The sequence below is a fragment of the Anomaloglossus baeobatrachus genome, chromosome 7 (assembly GCF_048569485.1).
Source record: "Anomaloglossus baeobatrachus isolate aAnoBae1 chromosome 7, aAnoBae1.hap1, whole genome shotgun sequence".
Classification (NCBI taxonomy): domain Eukaryota; kingdom Metazoa; phylum Chordata; class Amphibia; order Anura; family Aromobatidae; genus Anomaloglossus; species Anomaloglossus baeobatrachus.
This window is the reverse complement of record NC_134359.1, coordinates 68,259,251-68,282,254: the sequence shown is the minus strand read 5'-3', so window position 1 is coordinate 68,282,254 and position 23,004 is coordinate 68,259,251. Positions and strand designations below refer to the sequence as shown.

At 45.8% G+C, this 23,004-nt stretch overlaps 1 protein-coding gene across 6 annotated transcripts in view; it reads right to left on the bottom strand.

Moving 5' to 3' along the window:
* OSBPL6 (oxysterol binding protein like 6) overlaps positions 1 to 23,004 on the bottom strand; it is a 337,550-nt gene that overhangs the window by 43,233 nt on the left and 271,313 nt on the right. For all 6 annotated transcript variants that reach the window (XM_075317384.1, XM_075317383.1, XM_075317385.1 and 3 more), the window contains 2 exons: positions 18,818 to 18,948; positions 16,505 to 16,612 (listed from right to left, as the gene is read on the bottom strand). In XM_075317384.1, coding sequence (XP_075173499.1) covers positions 16,505 to 16,612; positions 18,818 to 18,948 — 239 coding nt within the window. The remainder of the gene's footprint in view (positions 1 to 16,504; positions 16,613 to 18,817; positions 18,949 to 23,004) is intronic.

Genomic DNA, 23,004 nt, shown 5'->3' with positions numbered 1-23,004 from the left:
GAGGCGAAACCGTCTGTTTAGGGATGACGGGAGTCTGTCCCAATGTGCCAGGATATGATCCTGGAGACACCGAGAATGGGCCTGAGCCCACCTGACTGAGGGAATGCAGGACGTCATGGAACCCAGAGCTGACATAGCCGCTCGAAGCGTCGGGCGAGCCTGCCTGCGAAGCTTTGATATTTTGGCTAACAGAGCTACCCTGTGGCCCTCTGGGAGAAAAGATGCCTGTCTGTCGGAGTCCAGCAGCACTCCGAGAAACTGCCGAGTGGAGGAAGGGGTTAATTGTGATTTTTTGAGATTGGGAATCCATCCCAGGGACCGAAGGATTCCCAAAGACCTTTCAACATGGCTCCGGAGGGTTGGAGCAGATGGAGCCATGAGAAGAAAGTCGTCCAAATATGGAACCAGACAGATACCCTGCAATCTTATGAAGGCGACCACCTCTGCCATGATCTTCGAAAAGATCCTTGGAGCCGAGGAGATCCCGAAGGGAAGTACATTGAATTGGAAATGAAGCACTTCCTCCCCGTGTAGCACCGCAAACCTGAGGTATTGCCTGTGACCCGGATGGACTGGTATATGGAAGTAGGCGTCTTTCAGATCTATAGAGGCCATCTGGTGGTGTAGACCTATCAGGGGAATAGCTGATTTTACTGACTCCATCTTGAACCGCCGGTACCTGACCAGACGGTTTAGACGTTTTAAATTGATAATTATCCGGACGTCGCCAGACGGCTTCTTGACAAGGAAGAGGCGGGAGTAGTGTCCTACCCCTTCTTCCTGACTCGGGACTGGGGAAACGACCCCCGAGTGCATTAGCTCTATAATCTTTGCGTACAACAGAGCCTGTGAAACCTGCGACGCCAGAGCAGTGACTCGGAGACCCGGACGAGGGGGGGGGGAGAGGAATTCTATGAGGAGACCTTCCGAGACTATCTTCAGAACCCATTGGCAAGTGGTTATGGACCGCCACTGGGGAAGAAACGCCGAGAGTCGTCCCCCCACCCGGGCCGAGTCACTGTTTGTCCTGCTGAGGACGTTGCTGATGGGGAGGGATGAGGATGTTTCTCCCTCTACCCTTGGGATAGCTCCACCTGCCTGCCTTCCCTTTCCCTCTGGGCTGGGAGGCCTGAGGCATCGAGGGACGAAAGGACCGCTTCCTGGTGGGTCTAGGATCGGGCAAGGCCTTACGATCGGTCGCCTTGTCCAGGATATCATCCAGGGCAGGCCCAAACACCAAATCCCCTTTAAACGGAAGGGAGCAAAGCCTCATTTTGGAGGTGGAGTCTCCGCTCCAGGCCTTAAGCCAGAGGGCACGTCTGGCAGAGTTAGAAAGAACCGAGGTCCTGGCCGCCAGGCGGACAGATTCCACCGAGGTATCTGCCAAAAAACTGGTAGCCTTCCTAAGCAAGGGAAGGGATTCCAGTAATTCCTCCCTAGGGGTTCCCTGGGAAATATGAGCCTCCAACTGATCTAACCACCTAATTAGGGACCTGGATACACAGGTGGAGGCAATGTTAGCCTGAATAGAAGAAGACGATGCCTCCCAGGACCGCTTCATCAGGTTTTCTACCTTCCTATCCATCTGATCCTTCAGTTGGGAAGTATCTTCAAAGGGAAGAGCCGTTTGCTTAGCTACCCTAGCCACCTGAACGTCTACTCTTGGGACTCCCAATGTAATCCAGAAGGTTCCAGAGGAAACCGGCGTTTAGGGTCACTCCGTACCCGCCTCTCAGGAAATTCCCATTCTTGAGAGACAATATCCAAGATATTGCCATGGACTGGAAATCCTAACTGTTTGACTGACTTCAGGCCAGCAAACATTTCGTCCTGGATAGAGGGAAGTGACTGCACTTCCTCTAATCCCATAGTGCTCCGAACTGCCCCAATAAGATCCCCCAAATCTTCTGAGGGAAACAGAAAGGACTGGTCAGACCCCCCAGAGGGAATTCCTTCATCAGGACCCTCAGAGGTGGAATCAGTGTCCTCCTGATCAGATGGGGTCGACTGGAGTCTCCTCTTTTTTGGAGGAGAGGGTCCAGGAGCAGGGCCAGGAGCAGGGCCAGGAGCAGGGCCAGGAGCAGGAAGGGAGGCCAGTGAGGCCCTAATCTCCTATTTCATCATGGACCGCAACTCGTCTATCAGGGACGGTTGTTCGGCCCTAATAATCTGGTCCGTACATTGCTGGCAAAGCTTTTTATCCCATACTGCAGGGAGCTTCTTTATACAGATAGGAAATTTTTTAATTTTTTCCAATCTGTCAGGTCTATCAGGCTTATCCTTGTCAGTCTTTTCTGACTTCTCAGGCTTCTCTGATTTTTCATTTCTGTCAGTTTTCTTGGTGGCCTTGTCCTCCTAGAAAACACAGACCAGAGAGCCATAAGCATCTGACTGAAACCTATGACCGAGGGACCATTCCCCTCCATACTTACAGTAGCAGGGGGCACACTGGGTTCTGCAGATGCAGCTGCAGCAGAAGACATGACAGGGAGCACGGTTGCTTACCATGATCTGACGTCTTCACGGCAGCCCTTATGTAAAAAGGGCCTGCCTCCCCAGTGACGGTAAACGTTCCCCGCCTCCCGCATCCGGTCCTGGACAGGCCGTGTCACCGTCGGCGTGTCCTCCACGCTGCCTCCGCAAACCGGAAGCGCTCGACCGGAAGTCCGCAAGAACGGAAGTCCCGCCCTCGGGAGCATTTCCGGATCGCTCCGGCAGCGTGCATGCAGGAAGCGGCCGGCGGCTCAGGGAGGACGCCGGCCGGGGAGCTCAACAGCCTGCATCACCCCTAAGGAGGCTCCGGAAGGCTGGAGCAGCGGTCCCCCACAGCGTGAGGGAACAGCAAGGGAGGAGCGGTGAAGGCCCGACCGATGCTGTCCGGCTTAAGGTAACAGGGGAAGAGAAAAAAAAAATAAAAAATATTATACTGTAGTTTCGCCGGCCACCACAGTATAGGAGAAAAATAAAAACCTCTCCATGCCCCATGGGGACAGAAAAGACACTGGCTGTGGGAGGTGGGAGGGTCCTTTTAAACCTCTTGAACTTCCTGTCCCAATTAGGGCGTGGAGAGACAACCTCCTATGCTGTCGTGGAAGGGACTAGAGAAACCTGCTCTTTTGGCAGTAAAGAAGCTGCTTACAAAATGCATGTTTTGCAGCTTTTTTGGTGCATTTTTTATTACAGATTTTATGTGTTATTTGTCTGCAGTACATGTTTAATAAACCTAGTCTTATTTGCCAATAATGCAGCAAAACAGCATGGTTGTGGGTTTTTTTTTCCCAGTGTTTTTGCCCTTCTTTATTGCTTTCTATGGTGAAAACACACTGCAAAAACACTGAAAGGATTGACATGTTGCAGGTCTCTAAAGCGCAGTTTTCTAATTTAGTTAAAAAAAGCATGTGCTTGAGATTTCTGAACTCTCATGTTTTTTGCTGGTACTGTAAAAAGCAGATTTTAATTTGCATAAAAAACGCTGCAAAAAAATGCTGCAAAAACATAACATGTGAACATAGCCTTATTCTAAACAGTAAAATAAAAAATTATCCCTAACGGATCCCTTCATTGTCAATGTAGTTTGCTAGATTCCTTAAATATCTAGTAATATCTCTTAATATTTCATATACCGTATTTTTCGGACTATAAGACGCGCCGGACTATAAGACGCACCCTGGTTTTCGAGGAGGAAAATAAAATTTTAAGCAAAAAATGTGGTCATGACACTGTTATGGGGCGAGGATCTGCTGCTGACACTGTTATGGGGGTAATGTCCCCAAATTCTCTACTAAGGTACCCCATCCTGGTAATGATCCTCCTGCCTTGTATATACAGTATATGTCCCTCAACCTGCTATATACCGTCATCCTGCCATATGGCCGCATCCTGCTATATACTGGCATATGGCCGCATCCTGCTACATAACCTATCATGGCATATGGCCCCATCCTGCTATATACCCCCATCCTGCTCATAATATACCCCCATCCTGCTCATAATATACCCCCATCCTGCTAATATACCCCCATCCTGCTCATAATATACCCCCAATCTGCTCATATGACCCCATCCTGCTCATAACATACCCCCATCCTGCTCATAATATACCCCCATCCTGCTCATAATATACCCCCATCCTGGTGTATGGCCGCATCCTGTGGCACATTAAAAAATATAAACGTTCATACTCTCCTCACCTTACCTCACTCCCTGCAGCATCGCTCGTCCTCCCGTCTGTGTCAGCAGCAGCGCCGTTGAGTGGAGCCGTCCCCGTTACCCTGCTGCATCGTGATCATCTCCTGTGTCTGTGCCGGCGGCTGCGTGTGGACACGTGCGCACATTGATGACGTCATCGCTGTGCGCGCCGCTAGTCTCCACCTAGCCGCCGGCACAGACACAGGAGATGATCGCGATGCAGCAGGGTAACGGGGACGGCTCCACTCAGCGGCGCTGCCGCTGACACAGACGGGAAGACGAGCGGTGCTGCAGGGGAACGGTGAGAACAGTATACCGATTCACAGCCCCCCGCGCTTATGATGATGCGCGGGGAGCAGTGAATACAGCCGCACATGATCACTCCAAGCCGTAGTTGCCAGGGGTGATCATGCGGACTGGCTGTTTATCCCCCGCCCATCATCCCGCCCACCTGTCAGTGCCTGCTTCAGCGCTGAGAGATGATGGGCGGGGGCTGGGCGTGCATATTAAATAAGCAGGTCCACGTGGTCACGGCAGGCTGCTACAGTCTGCTCGGGCCCCCGATGACCCGCTCCACCGCAGCACCCTCATTCCCCGCAGCCAAATTCAGACCATAAGTCGCACCCCACCCTCCCCCAACATTTGGGGGGAAAAAGTGCGTCTTATGGTCCGAAAAATACGATATTAGACATCACGGTGTCTGGGAGCGCAGTGTCCACTAGAGGCCATTCTTACAGTGCCCGAATCTGTTTCTAGATAATTATTAAACATTTCATCAACTCCAGATGAATTGTGAACTGCATCTGAATCCATAAAAACATTAGGTCAATAATAATAAGATAAGGGATGAACTCAATAATAGTAATAAGATTAGCCTAAAAAGACTGTCATAGCAACTCTATCTCACAGATTGCGGAAACATTTTACAATGTGTACTGTGGCAACAATTACCCAGGACAGGGAGAGGCGGAATAATTACTGAATGTCAACATTTATTATAATTAATTTGAGTTTGTATAGAAGTGGAATTTAAAGGAGAATTCTAGTAAACAATTATTAGAAATGTTCTAAGGTGAAGGAGCTGAAAGGTAACCTCTTAAAGGATGAATCATATGAAAGTGCCTGCTGGATACTAAAATAATAGGAGCATTTCAACTGATCTACTGGTGAGTAGTGATGAGCGGGCACTACCATGCTCAGGTGCTCAGTACTAGTAACTAGTGATGAGCGAGCACTACCATGTTCAGGTGCTCAGTACTAGTAACTAGTGATGAGTGAGCACTACCATGCTCGGGTGCTCAGTACTGGTAACTAGTGATGAGCGAGCACTACCATGTTCAGGTGCTCAGTACTAGTAACTAGTGATGAGCGAGCACTACCATGTTCAGGTGCTCAGTACTAGTAACTAGTGATGAGCGAGCACTACCATGCTCGGGTGCTCAGTACTCGTAACTAGTGATGAGCGAGCACTACCATGCTCAGGTACTCAGTACTCGTAACTAGTGATGAGCGAGCACTACCATGCTCAGGTGCTCAGTACTCGTAACTAGTGATGAGCGAGCACTACCATGCTCCGGTGCTCAGTACTCGTGACTAGTGATGAGCGAGCACTACCATGCTCAGGTACTCAGTACTCGTAACTAGTGATGAGCGAGCACTACCATGCTCAGGTGCTCAGTACTCGTAACTAGTGATGAGCGGGCACTACCATGCTCAGGTGCTCAGTACTGGTAACTAGTGATGAGCGAGCACTACCATGTTCAGGTGCTCAGTACTAGTAACTAGTGATGAGTGAGCACTACCATGCTCAGGTGCTCAGTACTAGTAACTAGTGATGAGTGAGCACTACCATGCTCAGGTGCTCAGTACTAGTAACTAGTGATGAGTGAGCACTACCATGCTCAGGTGCTCAGTACTAGTAACTAGTGATGAGCGAGCACTACCATGCTCAGGTGCTCTGTACTCGTTACTAGTGATGAGCGAGCACTACCATGCTCGGGTGCTCAGTACTTGTAACTAGTGATGAGCGGGCACTACCATGCTCCGGTGCTCAGTACTCGTGACTAGTGATGAGTGAGCACTACCATGCTCAGGTGCTCAGTACTCGTGACTAGTGATGAGTGAGCACTACCATGCTCAGGTGCTCAGTACTAGTAACTAGTGATGAGCGAGCACTACCATGTTCAGGTGCTCTGTACTCGTTACTAGTGATGAGCGGGCACTACCATGCTCAGGTGCTCAGTACTCGTAACTAGTGATGAGTGAGCACTACCATGCTCAGGTGCTCAGTACTAGTAACTAGTGATGAGTGAGCACTACCATGCTCAGGTGCTCAGTACTAGTAACTAGTGATGAGCGAGCACTACCATGCTCAGGTGCTCTGTACTCGTTACTAGTGATGAGCGAGCACTACCATGCTCGGGTGCTCAGTACTTGTAACTAGTGATGAGCGGGCACTACCATGCTCGGGTGCTCAGTACTTGTAACTAGTGATGAGCGAGCACTACCATGCTCAGGTGATCAGTACTCGTAACTAGTGATGAGCGAGCACTACCATGCTCCGGTGCTCAGTACTCGTGACTAGTGATGAGTGAGCACTACCATGCTCAGGTGCTCAGTACTAGTAACTAGTGATGAGCGAGCACTACCATGTTCAGGTGCTCTGTACTCGTTACTAGTGATGAGCGGGCACTACCATGCTCAGGTGCTCAGTACTCGTAACTAGTGATGAGCGAGCACTACCATGCTCAGGTGCTCAGTACTCGTAACTAGTGATGAGCGAGCACTACCATGCTCAGGTGCTCAGTACTCGTAACTAGTGATGAGCGCGCACTACCATGCTCAGGTGCTCAGTACTGGTAACTAGTGATGAGCGAGCACTACCATGTTCAGGTGCTCAGTACTAGTAACTAGTGATGAGTGAGCACTACCATGCTCAGGTGCTCAGTACTAGTAACTAGTGATGAGCGAGCACTACCATGCTCAGGTGCTCAGTACTCGTGACTAGTGATGAGTGAGCACTACCATGCTCAGGTGCTCAGTACTAGTAACTAGTGATGAGTGAGCACTACCATGCTCAGGTGCTCAGTACTAGTAACTAGTGATGAGCGAGCACTACCATGTTCAGGTGCTCTGTACTCGTTACTAGTGATGAGCGGGCACTACCATGCTCAGGTGCTCAGTACTCGTAACTAGTGATGAGCGGGCACTACCATGCTCAGGTGCTCAGTACTGGTAACTAGTGATGAGCGAGCACTACCATGTTCAGGTGCTCAGTACTAGTAACTAGTGATGAGTGAGCACTACCATGCTCAGGTGCTCAGTACTAGTAACTAGTGATGAGCGAGCACTACCATGCTCAGGTGCTCAGTACTCGTGACTAGTGATGAGTGAGCACTACCATGCTCAGGTGCTCAGTACTAGTAACTAGTGATGAGCGAGCACTACCATGTTCAGGTGCTCTGTACTCGTTACTAGTGATGAGTGAGCACTACCATGCTCAGGTGCTCAGTACTAGTAACTAGTGATGAGCGAGCACTACCATGCTCAGGTGCTCAGTACTCGTGACTAGTGATGAGTGAGCACTACCATGCTCAGGTGCTCTGTACTAGTAACTAGTGATGAGCGAGCACTACCATGTTCAGGTGCTCAGTACTAGTAACTAGTGATGAGCGATCACTACCATGTTCAGGTGCTCTGTACTCGTTACTAGTGATGAGTGAGCACTACCATGCTTGGGTGCTCGGTACTCTTAACTAGTGATGAGTGAGCACTACCATGCTTGGGTGCTCAGTACTCGTAACTGGTGATGAGCGAGCACTACTATGCTCGGGTGCTCAGTACTCATGGCTAGTGATGAGCGAGCACTACCATGCTCCGGTGCTTAGTACTAGTAACTAGTGATGAGTGAGCACTACCATGATTAGGTGCTCGGTACTTGTAACTAGTGATGAGTGAGCACTACCATGCTCGAGTGCTCAGTACTCGTAACTAGTGATGAGCGGACACTACCATGCTCGAGTGCTCAGTACTCGTAACTAGTGATGAGCGGACACTACCATGCTCGAGTGCTCAGTACTTGTAACTAGTGATGAGCGAGCACTACCATCTCGGGTGCTCAGTACTTGTAACTAGTGATGAGCGAGCACTACCATGCTCAGGTGCTCAGTACTCGTAACTAGTGATGAGCGAGCACTACCATGTCCAGGTGCTCAGTACTCGTAACTAGTGATGAGCGGGCACTACCATGCCCAGGTGCTCAGTACTCGTAACTAGTGATGAGCGGGCACTACCATACTCCGTGGCTCAGTACTCGTAACTAGTGATGAGCGAGCACTACCATGCTCGGGTGCTCAGTACTGGTAACTAGTGATGAGCGAGCACTACCATGCCCAGGTGCTCAGTACTCGTAACTAGTGATGAGCGGGCACTACCATGCCCAGGTGCTCAGTACTGGTAACTAGTGATGAGCGGGCACTACCATGCCCAGGTGCTCAGTACTGGTAACTAGTGATGAGCGGGCACTACCATACTCCGTGGCTCAGTACTCGTAACTAGTGATGAGCGGGCACTTCCATGATCAGGTGCTCGGTACTCGTAACTAGTGATGAGCGGGCACTACCATACTCCGTGGCTCAGTACTCGTAACTAGTGATGAGCGAGCACTACCATGCTCGGGTGCTCAGTACTGGTAACTAGTGATGAGCGAGCACTACCATGCCCAGGTGCTCAGTACTCGTAACTAGTGATGAGCGGGCACTACCATGCCCAGGTGCTCAGTACTGGTAACTAGTGATGAGCGGGCACTACCATGCCCAGGTGCTCAGTACTGGTAACTAGTGATGAGCGGGCACTACCATACTCCGTGGCTCAGTACTCGTAACTAGTGATGAGCGGGCACTTCCATGATCAGGTGCTCAGTACTGGTAACTAGTGATGAGCGGGCACTACCATGCTCGGGTGCTCAGTACTCGTAACTAGTGATGAGTGGGCACTACCATACTCCGTGGCTCAGTACTCGTAACTAGTGATGAGCGAGCACTACCATGCTCAAGTATTCGATACTTGTAACTAGTGATCAACAAGTTGTGTACCGAATATAATGGAAGTGAACGGGAAGCATTTTTCCGGGAACTCTTCCAAGCGTCCAACTGTTCATCATGAGCATGTTAGTGCTAACTCATCATGACTGGTGATTGTACATGGGCTAGAGAATATCAGGAGGTTACAAGGGAACCATAGACTTTGTCATGTAACTAATTTGGTGACATGTAAACTTCCATAGGGCACATGAACATAGAGGGAAAAACATGAGCCAAAACAGAAAGAAGTTCTGAAGCAGATGAAATGACTAGGCATCTTAAAGAGTTTGTCTCATGTCCTTCCTTCAGGAGCGCACAACTCCTCCAGACTTCCAGATTGCTGCTTCCTGGGAGAAGTGCACTCACAAAACTGATAATATGGTTGCACACCTGAAATATGTACTCTGCCATGTTACAAGCAGAGGCAGAGCATTGGTGTAAATACAATGTAACTGAAGCTGGCCAGATCCAGCGGATTCAGACAGCTGTATAGCAGCGCTTTCAGGATCTAAAGCAAAGCGCTTGCAAACTCGTAACCATAGACTAGAAAACCAACCACCTCTGATAGACTGCAGAGGTGGCCTGTAACCTAGGCAATGAATAGTAAACTATAGAATGGAAAATATCTTCGATCTGGAGAACAGGTAATATTTTTACTAAGAGCTAAATTGCACTGTTGCTTATTTGTACAAGCACTTTGCAATATTAAATATCTATCAAGATGTTTTCACTGCTTTAATTGGACCTCTGTGTCCGTTTATGTGTCCCCAGGGACTCAGCTATAGGTGGTACAGAGGGCTCAAATGTCTACAAAACATTCAAATGCCCAAACGTAAAAAAAAAAAAAAAAAAATTACACAAGTGGCATACATTCCATATGATAGTTTTGAAACCCATGAATTTCAACTTACACCCCTGAATTTCCTTTTAAAGGGGGTCGGTCAGCATTTTACTGCAATGTAACCTGAAGACAGCAAACTACAAGTATTAAAACACAGACTTCAGCCCTGCATCTATTATGTCACAGTTTTTTTTTTGTTTAACTGCAATGTTAGCTTAAGCTTCTTATCTTTATCATTAGTGGGTCTCAGCAGCTCCTGAGATCTAGTCCGATTCCACCCCCCTCTGTGATTAGCAGCTTCTGTCTATGGAAATGTGAACTGAAAGCCTGGTGTGGGTGAGGACAGCTCTCCCAGCTCTGCTACATGCAAAATCTCAAATCTTTCACTGTGTCAGAACTGTTGAAGCCACTAATCTAAGTGATACATAATTGAACTCAGGGCCTCTTTGCCTACATCATCCTGGTCTCAGATGAGATAGCAAAAACCTGCTGACAGATTCCCTTTAAAGGAAACTGGATGATCATGTGGAATATAAGACTTGGTTGTGAAGAATAATAGCAAAAAATTACCTGGACTAATTATGAATGTGCGTAAGTGAAATTCCCATTATTCAGGCAGCACATATCACTCATGGTTCGCCAGGGTTTACGATGTTAAACTTCATTACTTCTTCAAAGGCAACCTGACTAATTATGACCATAATGATACAGACTAATTGCAGGGAATTTCTCACTCGACTTATGAGAAAACTATATCCCAGGCAGCTTTCTTCTAGCACGCTAATTAGTATCAGAGAAAGTCATAGTGACAATGATATTACATTGCGCATGGACAAACGACTGGAAACATCTGCCGGGAATAGAGAATAGAAGCCACAAAAAGCCGCCTGCACCTTCACCATTTCCTTCCTATTAAACCTTAAGATCATTTTATAAATGTAATTACACACAGCCTCAAGACTATAAGGATCTGGCTCAATAATATCATAGTAAAAGCTAGATTCTACAGAAAATAAAAAAGGATTAAAAAACAAAACACGAAGAATGTAATCAGTGATTATAAAAAGAAAGCAATATAAATAAATGAATGAATGGGTTTTATACTCATATACTCATGGTGCGAGATTGTACCATAGTCACAATTCTCATTTTTATATTTGTTACTCAAAGGAATCTGTCTGCAGGTTTTTACTATGTATTGTGAGAGCAGTATGACCCGGATTCCAGTGATGTGTCACTTACATGGCAGTGTTTTTGTTGCAATAATCAGCAGGAGATTATCACTTGAGGACTAGGTGTCTGGTGCCTCCTAGTCCAACTTAACCCTCACCACTGATTAGCAACTTTATGTCACTGTAGATTGTACACAAACACTGCTAATCAGTGGTGTCAATGGGGTTATACACAGCTCAGAGTTACGAGCTCTGCTAGATCTGCAGAAGAGAAAACTGTGATTAAATCAGAACTGCCGCACTCAGTAAACTAAGAGATACATCGCCGGAATCAGGGTCTCTGTCCTTTCATCATGATGCTGTGGGATTAAATAGCAAAGACCTGCTTATAGATTCCCTTTATCTACTGATTGGAAAATGCATGTATGATTGCACATAAACCTATTTCCATGCTCATCATAAAATTATGTTCTATCCGCTTTACATCCATTCACTGATCTAATGATTTATCTATGGGATGCTGGATGGTAGACCCCCACCGATACGATAGTGATTACTAAGCATAGGTCATCAATATCCTAGTAGTAGAATAATCCTATACCTTTGCAAGTCACGTCTTGTGTTCTCTTTCAGACGTTTGATAGCCCCAAAGCACCGTACCCTTGGCAGAGCTACATCAACAGAATTAACTGGCGATCATCTTGTTCCATGAAGGCCACTTCTGACATACAACACCCCGATATGACATGGGAAGCAGATCTTAGGGTGTCCTTAACGGGAATCAAAACTGAATGTCCAGCTATTCGATTTGGTATATTTAGCGATGAGCGAGCACTACCATGCACTGGCGCTCAGTACTCGTAACGAACAGTTGGTGTCACACTAGGTATGAGGAAGTACCAAGCGAACGGTGAAAGGAAAGGTAAACCCCGTGTCTAAGGAGGTGGGAGATCCTGAACTCTGATTTAACTTACCGCTAACCCCTGGCTTCTCTTACCACCCTAGATAGGTTCTGCACCTATGCGCCAAGCAGAATACCTGACTCTGGCTAACCCTGAAATAGGCCCAAGGTAGGAAACAGGATAAGTTCTTAGTCAACCCCATTAAGTTTTAAAGAAGACACAGGGAGCACACACAGGGGAAAGTAATAAAATAACTTATCTAAAGATGACTCAGGGAGAGGAACTGCAGCAACAAAGTTTCTCCAGATGAATACAAGCTGACTGCTTGCACTGAAGACCTGAAAAGGGTTTTTATACGTATCACTAGCAAAGAGCAAGGGGGAATGAGAGTATTTAAAGACACCAAGGGAAGTGCTGATGATTAACAGCTGAAAAGGGGAAGAAATCTGCAGGGTACTAAAGAGAAATGGATTAACCCCAAGCAGGGAAAAGGAGAAAGTCGGGGAGCAGACAAACGCTGCAACCTTCTACAGCCGGACACTACAGGACTGTCTTTCCATTGTTAGACAACCGTAACAGTTGGATGCTTGAATGGACATGACTTAAGTCAATGGGGAATGTGAGCATTTTTCCGGAAGATTTCCTGGAAAAATGCTTGAGTTTTCCTTGACTTCCAAAATACTCGGTAGACGAGTAGCTCCCATCTCAAAATCCAACTGTTCATTACGAGCTCCAGACACGCAAACATGATAGTGCTCGCTCATCACTATTATATGACTTTGACAGGTTCTTGATTTTTTTGTTTTCTTCACGGCAAGCCATAGCATATCATTAAAGTATGCAATTTATTGCTAATCAATAGTAATCCTAGCACTGGTCTGCAAACAATCCCTAGAATGTCGGTTTCTTTGCCTCAGTCCCTCACTTCATAAAAGTGCTTGTGGTCAAATCCCCATGATCAATAGCCTAACTGGAAACATGCCATTGCTTGCCAAGACTGGAATATTCACATGATTTTTGACAGTGGTCATATACAAGACATTATAGCCCTGAGTCGAAAAAATGCTTTTTATGGTTCTGTACCTGGACTTTCTCCAGCACACCTTCATTAAAAATACAAAATCAAAGAAAAATGGTAATTTTAAAAGTAACCCAGAAGCAGGACTGAACGTGCTGGTAGGCCGCATTAACGCATGTCCTTTTAACCGTCGTGTAATTATAAGCTTTGGTCACTTGTTAATAAGCGGTTGCCTAAATATATTCGAACCAAATTACAAGGATATATGAGTTCATTAGCGATTTAGAGAACAAAGCTAAGTGATTAATTACAATGGGAAACTTCATTATTTTAACCACAGTTTATTTTTAACCCATGAACAAATATTTGTGTTAACTGCACTAAAGGTGGTGTCACACACAGCGACACCGACAACGACGTCGCTGCTACGTCACCATTTTCTGTGACGTTGCAGCGACGTCCCGTCGCTGTCGCTGTGTGTGACATCCAGCAACGAGCTGGCCCCTGCTGCGAGATCGCCGCTCGTTGCTGAATGTCCAGCTTCATTTTTTGGTCGTCGCTCTCCCGCTGTGACGCACAGATCGCTGTGTGTGACAGCGAGAGAGCGACGAAATGAAGCAAGCAGGAGCCGGCATCTGGTAACCAAGGTGGTTACCCGATATTTACCTTCGTTACCAGCCTCCGCCGCTCTCACGCTGCCAGTGCCGGCTCCTGCTCTCTGCACATGTAGCTGCAGTACACATCGTGTAATTAACCCGATGTGTACTGTAGCTAGGAGAGCAAGGAGCCAGCGCTAAGCAGTGTCGCGGCTCCCTGCTCTCTGCACTGTGACATGTAGCTGCAGTACACATCGGGTTAATTAACCCAATGTGTACTGTAGCTAGGAGAGCAAGGAGCCAGCGCTCAGTGTGCGCGGCTCCCTGCTCTCTGCACATGTTGCAGCACAGCGACGCGTGTCGTTATGATCGCTGCTTCGGCTGCTGTGTTTGACAGCTAAGCAGCGATCATAACAGCGACTTACAAGGTCGCTGCTACGTCACAGAAAATGGTGACGTAACAGCGATGTCGTTGTCGTTTAGTGTGACCCCAGCTTAAGTGTCCTGGGGCATCGTAAAGTACGGTAACAAAAACGTACATTCTAACAGTATAAATATCCCCTTCTCTTGGGTAGAACAATTGTTTTGGGGTTTAAAATGCTATATTTAAAGGGAACCGGTCATGTTATTTTTGATATTAAACTGCCCCCAATGGGTTTTAAATTATGCAATGTGCAACACTAATCTGGTTTAAGAAAAAAATTCCATGTATTTATGTTAAAAAAAAGACTTTTTTATGCTTAGGTGAATGCAGTAAATAGCTTTGGTTTCAGTCATGGGGGCGGAACTTTTGCTGCGATCAGTCACTGTCACTCAAGTTCAGGCATGATTTTTTTTTTAACTTAAGGCCGCTTTACACGCTGCGACATCGCCAGCGATCGCACCCGCCCCCGTCATGCGAGCGTCACGGGCAAATCGCTGCCCATGGTGAACAATATTGCCGGTACGTGTCACACGCACAATCCTTCCTAACAATGTCGCTGTGGCCGGCGAACAAACTCTTTTTTAAGGGGGAGGTTCGTGCGGCGTCACACCGACGTTACACAGCGGGCCACCAATAGAAGCAGAGGGACGGAGAGCAGCCGCATTAACGGCACTCCCACCTTGTTTCCGGAGGACGCAGGAACGCTGTTGTTTGTTGTTGCCGGGGTGTCACACGTAGCGATGTGTGCTGCCTCAGGAACGACGAACAACCTGCGTCCAAAAAGATCAACGATATTTGGTAAGGAACGACATGTCAACAATCAACGATATTTCCAGTTCTTCAGATCGTTAGCGGTCGCTCGTAAGTGTCACATGCAACGACGTCGCTAACAATGCCGGATGTGTGTCACGAATTCCGTGACCCCAGCGATATCTCGTTAGCTATGTCTTTGCGTGTAACGGGACCTTTAGTCACGCCCCCAGGATTATAACTGATTAAACTGCAGGTCCTTCCACATCACTTCCCTGCTGAGCTCCGCCCATTACTGTCACATGATCATGACATCAGCAGAGGTCCTGCAGAACCACTTCTCTTTTGCTTATTACTACAAGTTCTTCAACATCACTTCTCTGCTGAGCTCCACTCATTATGGTCACATAATCATGGAAATCAGGCACAGTTCCTCCATCTCCAATACTGAGCTCCGCAGTTCAACATTGGAGAAATGGTGGTGAAGGACCTGTGCTGATGTCACGATTATGTGCCCGTAATGGGCGGAGCTCAGCAGAGAAGTAATACTGAAAGACCTGTGGTAATTAGCAGAAGAGAAGTGGTTGTGCAGGACCTGTAGTGATGTCAGGTCCATGTGACCATAATGAGTGTAGCTCTGTAGAAAAGTGATGTTGAAGGACCTGTGGTGTAATCAATTACAATGCTGGGGGTGTGACTAAGTTAAAAAAAAACATACCTGTGGTAATCAGCAGAAAAGAAGTGGTCCTGCAGGACCTGTGCTGATGTCACAATCAAGTGACCGTAACGAGTGGAGCTCAGCAGAGATGTGATGTTGAAGGACCTGTGATAATCAGTAGACGAGAAGTGGTTGTGTAGGACCTTTAGTGATGTCACATCCATGTGACTGTAATGGTTGGAGCTCAGCAGAGAAGTGATGTTGAAGAGTCTGTGGTGTAAACAATTACAATGCAGGGGGCATGACTAAGTTCAAAAAAGATTCATGCCTGAAGTTGAGTGACAGTGACTGATCCCAGGAAAAGCTCTGTCTCTACTACTGAAATCTAAACTATTTACTGCATTCATTAAGTATATAAAGTCTTTTTTAAAGATAAATAAGAAAGCACAAAGGTCCTGTTCTCTTACTATTATCTGAACAGGGAACAACAAAGTATATTCAGAACCAGTGCATGAGACTATAACAAGAGAGATTTCTGAATGCAAGAGACATTGTCAAGCCATAAACAAAGAGATACATTCCACTTGATTGTTCCTTTCTAAGGTCGGAGTAACACTTGCGTTTGACTCGCCGAGTCTCGCATCACATCACCCGGCACGGCCGCACACTCTCCTGACAGAAGTGGGTCGGCTGCATGTATTTCTATGTAGCTGAGATGCTCCAGTCCGGAGAGCATCAGGCCGTGTCAGGTGACGCGATACGAGACTCGCGCGAGTCATATGCAAGTGTGACTCCGGCCCAACCAATTCAGTGGAAAATCCACATAGAGGGACCTCATAGACCTAAAAGGTAAGACAATGAGCAAAATAATAACCTCATCTGCGCTTGATATAATGTTGACACTGACAACCTGGTCGGAGATGACAGATTCGGTATGTATTCTGTTAAGACGAGTCCTCAACTCAGAGTTGTGGTTCAGTGCCTGCAAAATAAGAAAAAAAAATAATGAATAGTTTTTGGCATTCTGTTAACAGAACCTATATGTTTAACTTAAAGGGGTTGTCTAGTCATGAAAATAATTTTAAAAACCACCCAGAATGATATAAAAAAAATAAAAAAAACCTCACGTTATCTATTAAAAAAACAAAACAAAACATAAAAAGCCTCATCTTATTGATTCCCCCTTCTCCCTTCCATAACAACTTGGGTTCGCTGTTGGTCTCTGTACTTCCTGTTTAATCATGTGACTCCTGAAGCCAATCACTGGCAGTGGTGGTGATGGATTGGTCCAGCTGTGGCCAATAAATAACTATAGCAGTGGTATCATCAAACAAAACGATGTGCACTTCAGGAGTCCACGTGGAGATCGCATTCAGACTTACCTCATAGGAGTTTCTCCTACTTTCAAGTACAGGAATGTGACTGATTTCTCCCATTTTCCACCAATTATATCCTCTGCCCATAATCAACATATAAAGATCCAGGCGCATTTCCACTCCAGCCCCATTGGGGTATTGTCCCAATTTGGACTTACTTTTCACTATCTGCATAGAGTGATTTTCATTTAAGAAGGCATTCCTGGCACATGCTGCCTTCCAGACTGTGAGGACATTATCTACTCCTGCAATCCCATTTATGTCTTTAAGTAACCAACAGGCATTTTCGAGTAGATTCTGCAACGTCTGCCCTACCACTTAGACTATCCCTGGACGACCTGATCTATTCATGATATAGCAACATTGGTGAACAACAAAGGTAATCATTACCCATTTTTCTGGATTTCCCACACATGTGAATTCGTATCTATTCTACTTATGACCATATAGAGTATCTCTGATGAAGGCCCAAATGTTAGGGCCGAAACGTTAGAACTGTTTTTTTTACCTTTGCACCAATAAAAACAAGCAAATTGAACTTCAAGCATAACCTTGACTCTAACCTTCATTTTCTCTGTGTGCCCGAGTTCATCTTTTTCTATATTGCGATATTTTCTCGGTGGCACCAACTATAAAAGTGAGCCAGACTTTAATTTTTTGTTTGTAATCCATCAAATGACGGAATCTGGCGACGGATTCCGTTGTTTTTTAACTGAGCATGCTTTCATTTATTATTTAGCCCCCAGCTAATTGCATCCGTCGAAAAAACGGATCGTCGCATCAGTTTAGCCACAATCTGCGACGGATCCGTCGAGAAAACAAATTGTGACTGATGGCAAAAAACACATGTGTGAAAGGGGCTTAATTTGAATCATAGTTATGTTATTACTTTACAGCATTCTGGGTTATTAAAAAAAACAGGGCTAAACAAACCCTTTAAGAAAATGTTGGAATGACTGTTTCAGTGTTTGATTTCTCATTGTTGATCAGGATATATACACAGCCATAGTTTTGCAATATTTTTTTTTAGTCCATGTTTTTTTTTTGTTGTTTTTTTTTAACAAAGCCATGATGGAAAGCACCAAAAGTATTTTTTTTATACTTTTTACTTTGGCTACGATCACATTTTGGGCTAAAAATGTTTTCAACAACAATAACAAACCTGCACTATTTGGGTAAGACCTAAATCGTAGCTGCTTAACTGAACCTGCCTGCAGCAAAGCCCTGGTGCGACTCCTCTAATTCCTGCAACTGTTGACTACAATTCAGGGGTGGACATATCACTGGTGCAACCTGTGCAGATGCATAGAGGTCCAAAAGGTAAACGGGCCCATTTCTACCTTCAAAGTAGGCGATAGGGGAAATTGTGCATTATGATAAGATATTGGGCTGCAAAGGCCGCATATATTGTTCTTGCACAGGGGCCTCTTCTGTCTGTATCCGTTAGTGCTACAAATGACTACACGCACCGACATTGCTACACAGATATATGCACGTAATAAAAATGTGATGTCTTCTATGATGATGCGCAAATAGATCACTGACAGAACAGCGACGCGTTTCAGGATCTTAAACATCACACTGCGTTTAGCAGCACAGTAACTGGCATGAAGGGCGCTGGTGTTCAGTACATCTGGGCACGTAAGAGTATGTTCAGATTTTCCACCTGCATGGATCAGAACATTTAATTTAATACTGAATCCTGACATCTTTAGCGTTCGGCATATGGCTGAAGTTCAGGAGAGGTCTCACTAATTAGTTTCTTTAGCACTGATGTGGAAAGGTGTCTCGTAACACGAGATTAAACTTACCTGAGAAAGTGACTGTCTGAGGCGTGCAATCTGTGTGTTGTGGATGCTGTAATCCTGCTCAGAAACCATCTGCTTCATTTTCTCCTTCTCAATGGCAATTGTGTTATAGGCAGATTTCAGGAGGGAATGGACTGGCAACAAAGAAACCCGAGGATTAAAATCTACTGTGCAACATTTATGCATTATTATTAATTCCACTGCGCTTTAAATACATCATCAAATGTGGATAAAGAGGGGAAAGAAACATGGTTTCTCCATACTGCTGTAAAATTCATAAAAAAAAGGACCAGAATTGGATGTAGTTTAAAGGAAACCTGTCAGGTGCAATATGCACCCAGAGCCACGAACAATTTTGGGTGCATATTGCTAATCCCTGCCTAACCGTCCCTGTATCTAGTAGCATAGATAAAGGGATCTATAGAAAAAGTAATTCTAAAAAACTGTTATCATATGCTAATGAGTGCAGGGACTAGTTGCAGGGGCGTTAGTTCCCTTGGCTAGTTGGCCCCGTTAGCATGTAAGCAGTCCCCTGTGGGTGTGCTAACATGCTAATGAATGTAAAGAGTCAGAGGCACGGTTGCTCTCACTGTTCTCTGATGCCACCGCACAAGACAATGGATTTCGGCTCAGTGCGCATGTTAAAAGTCCCGGACTTCCGTTGTGTGTACTATGAGTCGGGTGTATGCTTTAAACTGGTGTACGGGGACGTTCTGATCGTGCACACTGAGCCAAAAACTAGCGGTGACAGTGGAGGCGAGCCCGAACATGCCTCTGAAGCTGCGCATTCATTAGCATGTTAGCACGGTCACAGGGTTATGTTTACATGCTAAGGGGGCCGACTAGCCAAAGGAACTGAGAAGTGATATCAGGTGGCACTCAAAATTTCAGGTGATCAGTCAAGGGATGGCACACCCAAATAATATATGAACATAAGACCGGCACTCCAAAACTTGCAGTAACCTTTAGGATTTAATCCACAGAAGCACAGTACAAACAAAAAAACAAAGAACGTGATTTCAGCTAGACCTTTAGCCTTTGTCAATACATGTATTGACAAAGGCTAAAGGTCTAGCCGAAAACGCGTTCTTTGTTTGTTTGTACTGTGCTTCTATGGATTAAATCCTAAAGATTACTGCAAGTTTTGGAGTGCCGGCCTTATGTTCGTATAGCCAAGGGAACTAACGTCCTTGCGACTAGTCCCTGTGCTCATTAGCATATGATATACAGTTAGGTCCAGAAATATTTGGACAGTGACACAATTTTCGCGAGTTGGGCTCTGCATGCCACCACATTGGATTTGAAATGAAACCTCTACAACAGAATTCAAGTGCAGATTGTAACGTTTAATTTGAAGGTTTGAACAAAAATATCTGATAGAAATTGTAGGAATTGTACACATTTCTTTACAAACACTCCACATTTTAGGAGGTCAAAAGTAATTGGACAAATAAACCAAACCCAAACAAAATATTTTTATTTTCAATATTTTGTTGCGAATCCTTTGGAGGCAATCACTGCCTTAAGTCTGGAACCCATGGACATCACCAAACACTGGGTTTCCTCCTTCTTAATGCTTTTCCAGGCCTTTACAGCCGCAGCCTTCAGGTCTTGCTTGTTTGTGGGTCTTTCCGTCTTAAGTCTGGATTTGAGCAAGTGAAATGCATGCTCAATTGGGTTAAGATCTGGTGATTGACTTGGCCATTGCAGAATGTTCCACTTTTTTGCACTCATGAACTCCTGGGTAGCTTTGGCTGTATGCTTGGGGTCATTGTCCATCTGTACTATGAAGCGCCGTCCGATCAACTTTGCGGCATTTGGCTGAATCTGGGCTGAAAGTATATCCCGGTACACTTCAGAATTCATCCGGCTACTCTTGTCTGCTGTTATGTCATCAATAAACACAAGTGACCCAGTGCCATTGAAAGCCATGCATGTCCATGCCATCACGTTGCCTCCACCATGTTTTACAGAGGATGTGGTGTGCCTTGGATCATGTGCCGTTCCCTTTCTTCTCCAAACTTTTTTCTTCCCATCATTCTGGTACAGGTTGATCTTTGTCTCATCTGTCCATAGAATACTTTTCCAGAACTGAGCTGGCTTGATGAGGTGTTTTTCAGCAAATTTAACTCTGGCCTGTCTATTTTTGGAATTGATGAATGGTTTGCATCTAGATGTGAACCCTTTGTATTTACTTTCATGGAGTCTTCTCTTTACTGTTGACTTAGAGACAGATACACCTACTTCACTGAGTGTGTTCTGGACTTCAGTTGATGTTGTGAACGGGTTCTTCTTCACCAAAGAAAGTATGCGGCGATCATCCACCACTGTTGTCATCCGTGGACGCCCAGGCCTTTTTGAGTTCCCAAGCTCACCAGTCAATTCCTTTTTTCTCAGAATGTACCCGACTGTTGATTTTGCTACTCCAAGCATGTCTGCTATCTCTCTGATGGATTTTTTCTTTTTTTTCAGCCTCAGGATGTTCTGCTTCACCTCAATTGAGAGTTCCTTAGACCGCATGTTGTCTGGTCACAGCAACAGCTTCCAAATGCAAAACCACACACTTGTAATCAACCCCAGACCTTTTAACTACTTCATTGATTACAGGTTAACGAGGGAGACGCCTTCAGCGTTAATTGCAGCCCTTAGAGTCCCTTGTCCAATTACTTTTGGTCCCTTGAAAAAGAGGAGGCTATGCATTACAGCTATGATTCCTAAACCCTTTCTCCGATTTGGATGTGAAAACTCTCATATTGCAGCTGGGAGTGTGCACTTTCAGCCCATATTATATATATAATTGTATTTCTGAACATGTTTTTGTAAACAGCTAAAATAACAAAACTTGTGTCACTGTCCAAATATTTCTGGCCCTGACTGTAAGATCTTTAGAAATACGTTTTCTAAAGATCTCTTTATCTATACTAGTGTATACAGGGACGGTTAGGCAGGGATTAGCAATATGCACCCAGAACTGCTCGTGGTTCTGGGTTCATATTACACCTGACAACGCGTTTCGAAGTATTCCAACTTCTTTATCAGGATACAACTGAGTTACAGACATCATCAACACTGTCCCCATCGGGGTTCACAATCTAAATTCCCAATCAGTATATGGAGTGTGGGAGGTACAAAGTACCCGGAGGATAGCCACAAATATGGAGAGAACAGATGCAGATGTTGAACCTAGGATCCCAGTACTGCAAGGCTACAGTGCTACTTAGCCACTGAGCCAGCGTGTTGCCCTAATATAAAATAATATTCCAAATAAAGTAGTGACAATGCCACACTACTACACACTGATTTTCTTAAGGAAAAATAAATGTATTCTTCCTTATCTATAAGAAATAGAATGAGATGTGAAGCCTAAAGGCCCCGTTACACGCAACAACGTATCTAACGATATATCGCCGGGGTCACGGATTCCGTGACGCACATCCAGCATCGTTAGCGACGTCGTTGCGTGTGACAGCAAGGAACTACCGTTAACGATGGAAAATACTCACCTTATCGTCCATTGTTGACACGTCGTTCCTTTTTAAAAAAATCGTTTATTGTTGAGGACACAGGTTGTTCGTCGTTCCCGAGGCAGCACACATCGCTATGTGTGACACCTCGGGAACGACAATCTACAGCTTACCTGCGGCCGCTGGGAATGAGGAAGGAAAGAGGTGGGCGGAATGTTATGTCCCGCTCATCTCCGCCCCTCCGCTTCTATTGGATGGCCGCTTTGTGACGCCGCACGAACCGCCCCCTTAGAAAGGAGGCGGTTTGCCGGCAACAGCGACATCGCTAGGCAGGTAAGTCCGTGTGACGGCTCCGAACGATTTTGTGCGCCACGGGCAGCGATTTGCCCGTGACGCACAAACGACGGGGGCGGGTGCTTGCACCAGCGATATTGCTAGCGATATCACTGCGTGTAACACCCCCTTAAGACTACCATCTTTAACCTGCTCCAATCACTGTGAAAAAAACCCTCAGGTCAGGCCCCTTAGGAGCCATATATCTTTATATGGAGGTTTATAAGGGGAGCGGAGTTGGAGTAAGAGATGGCAATCTACCCCAAAGAAAAAAAAAGCTTTTTACCCAGAATATGTTTTAAAATATTGAAAAACAGTAAGCAGCGCATAAAGCCTGCTTTACACGTTGCAATTTCGCATACGATATCTTTTGCGATTTGCAACGCCCCCATC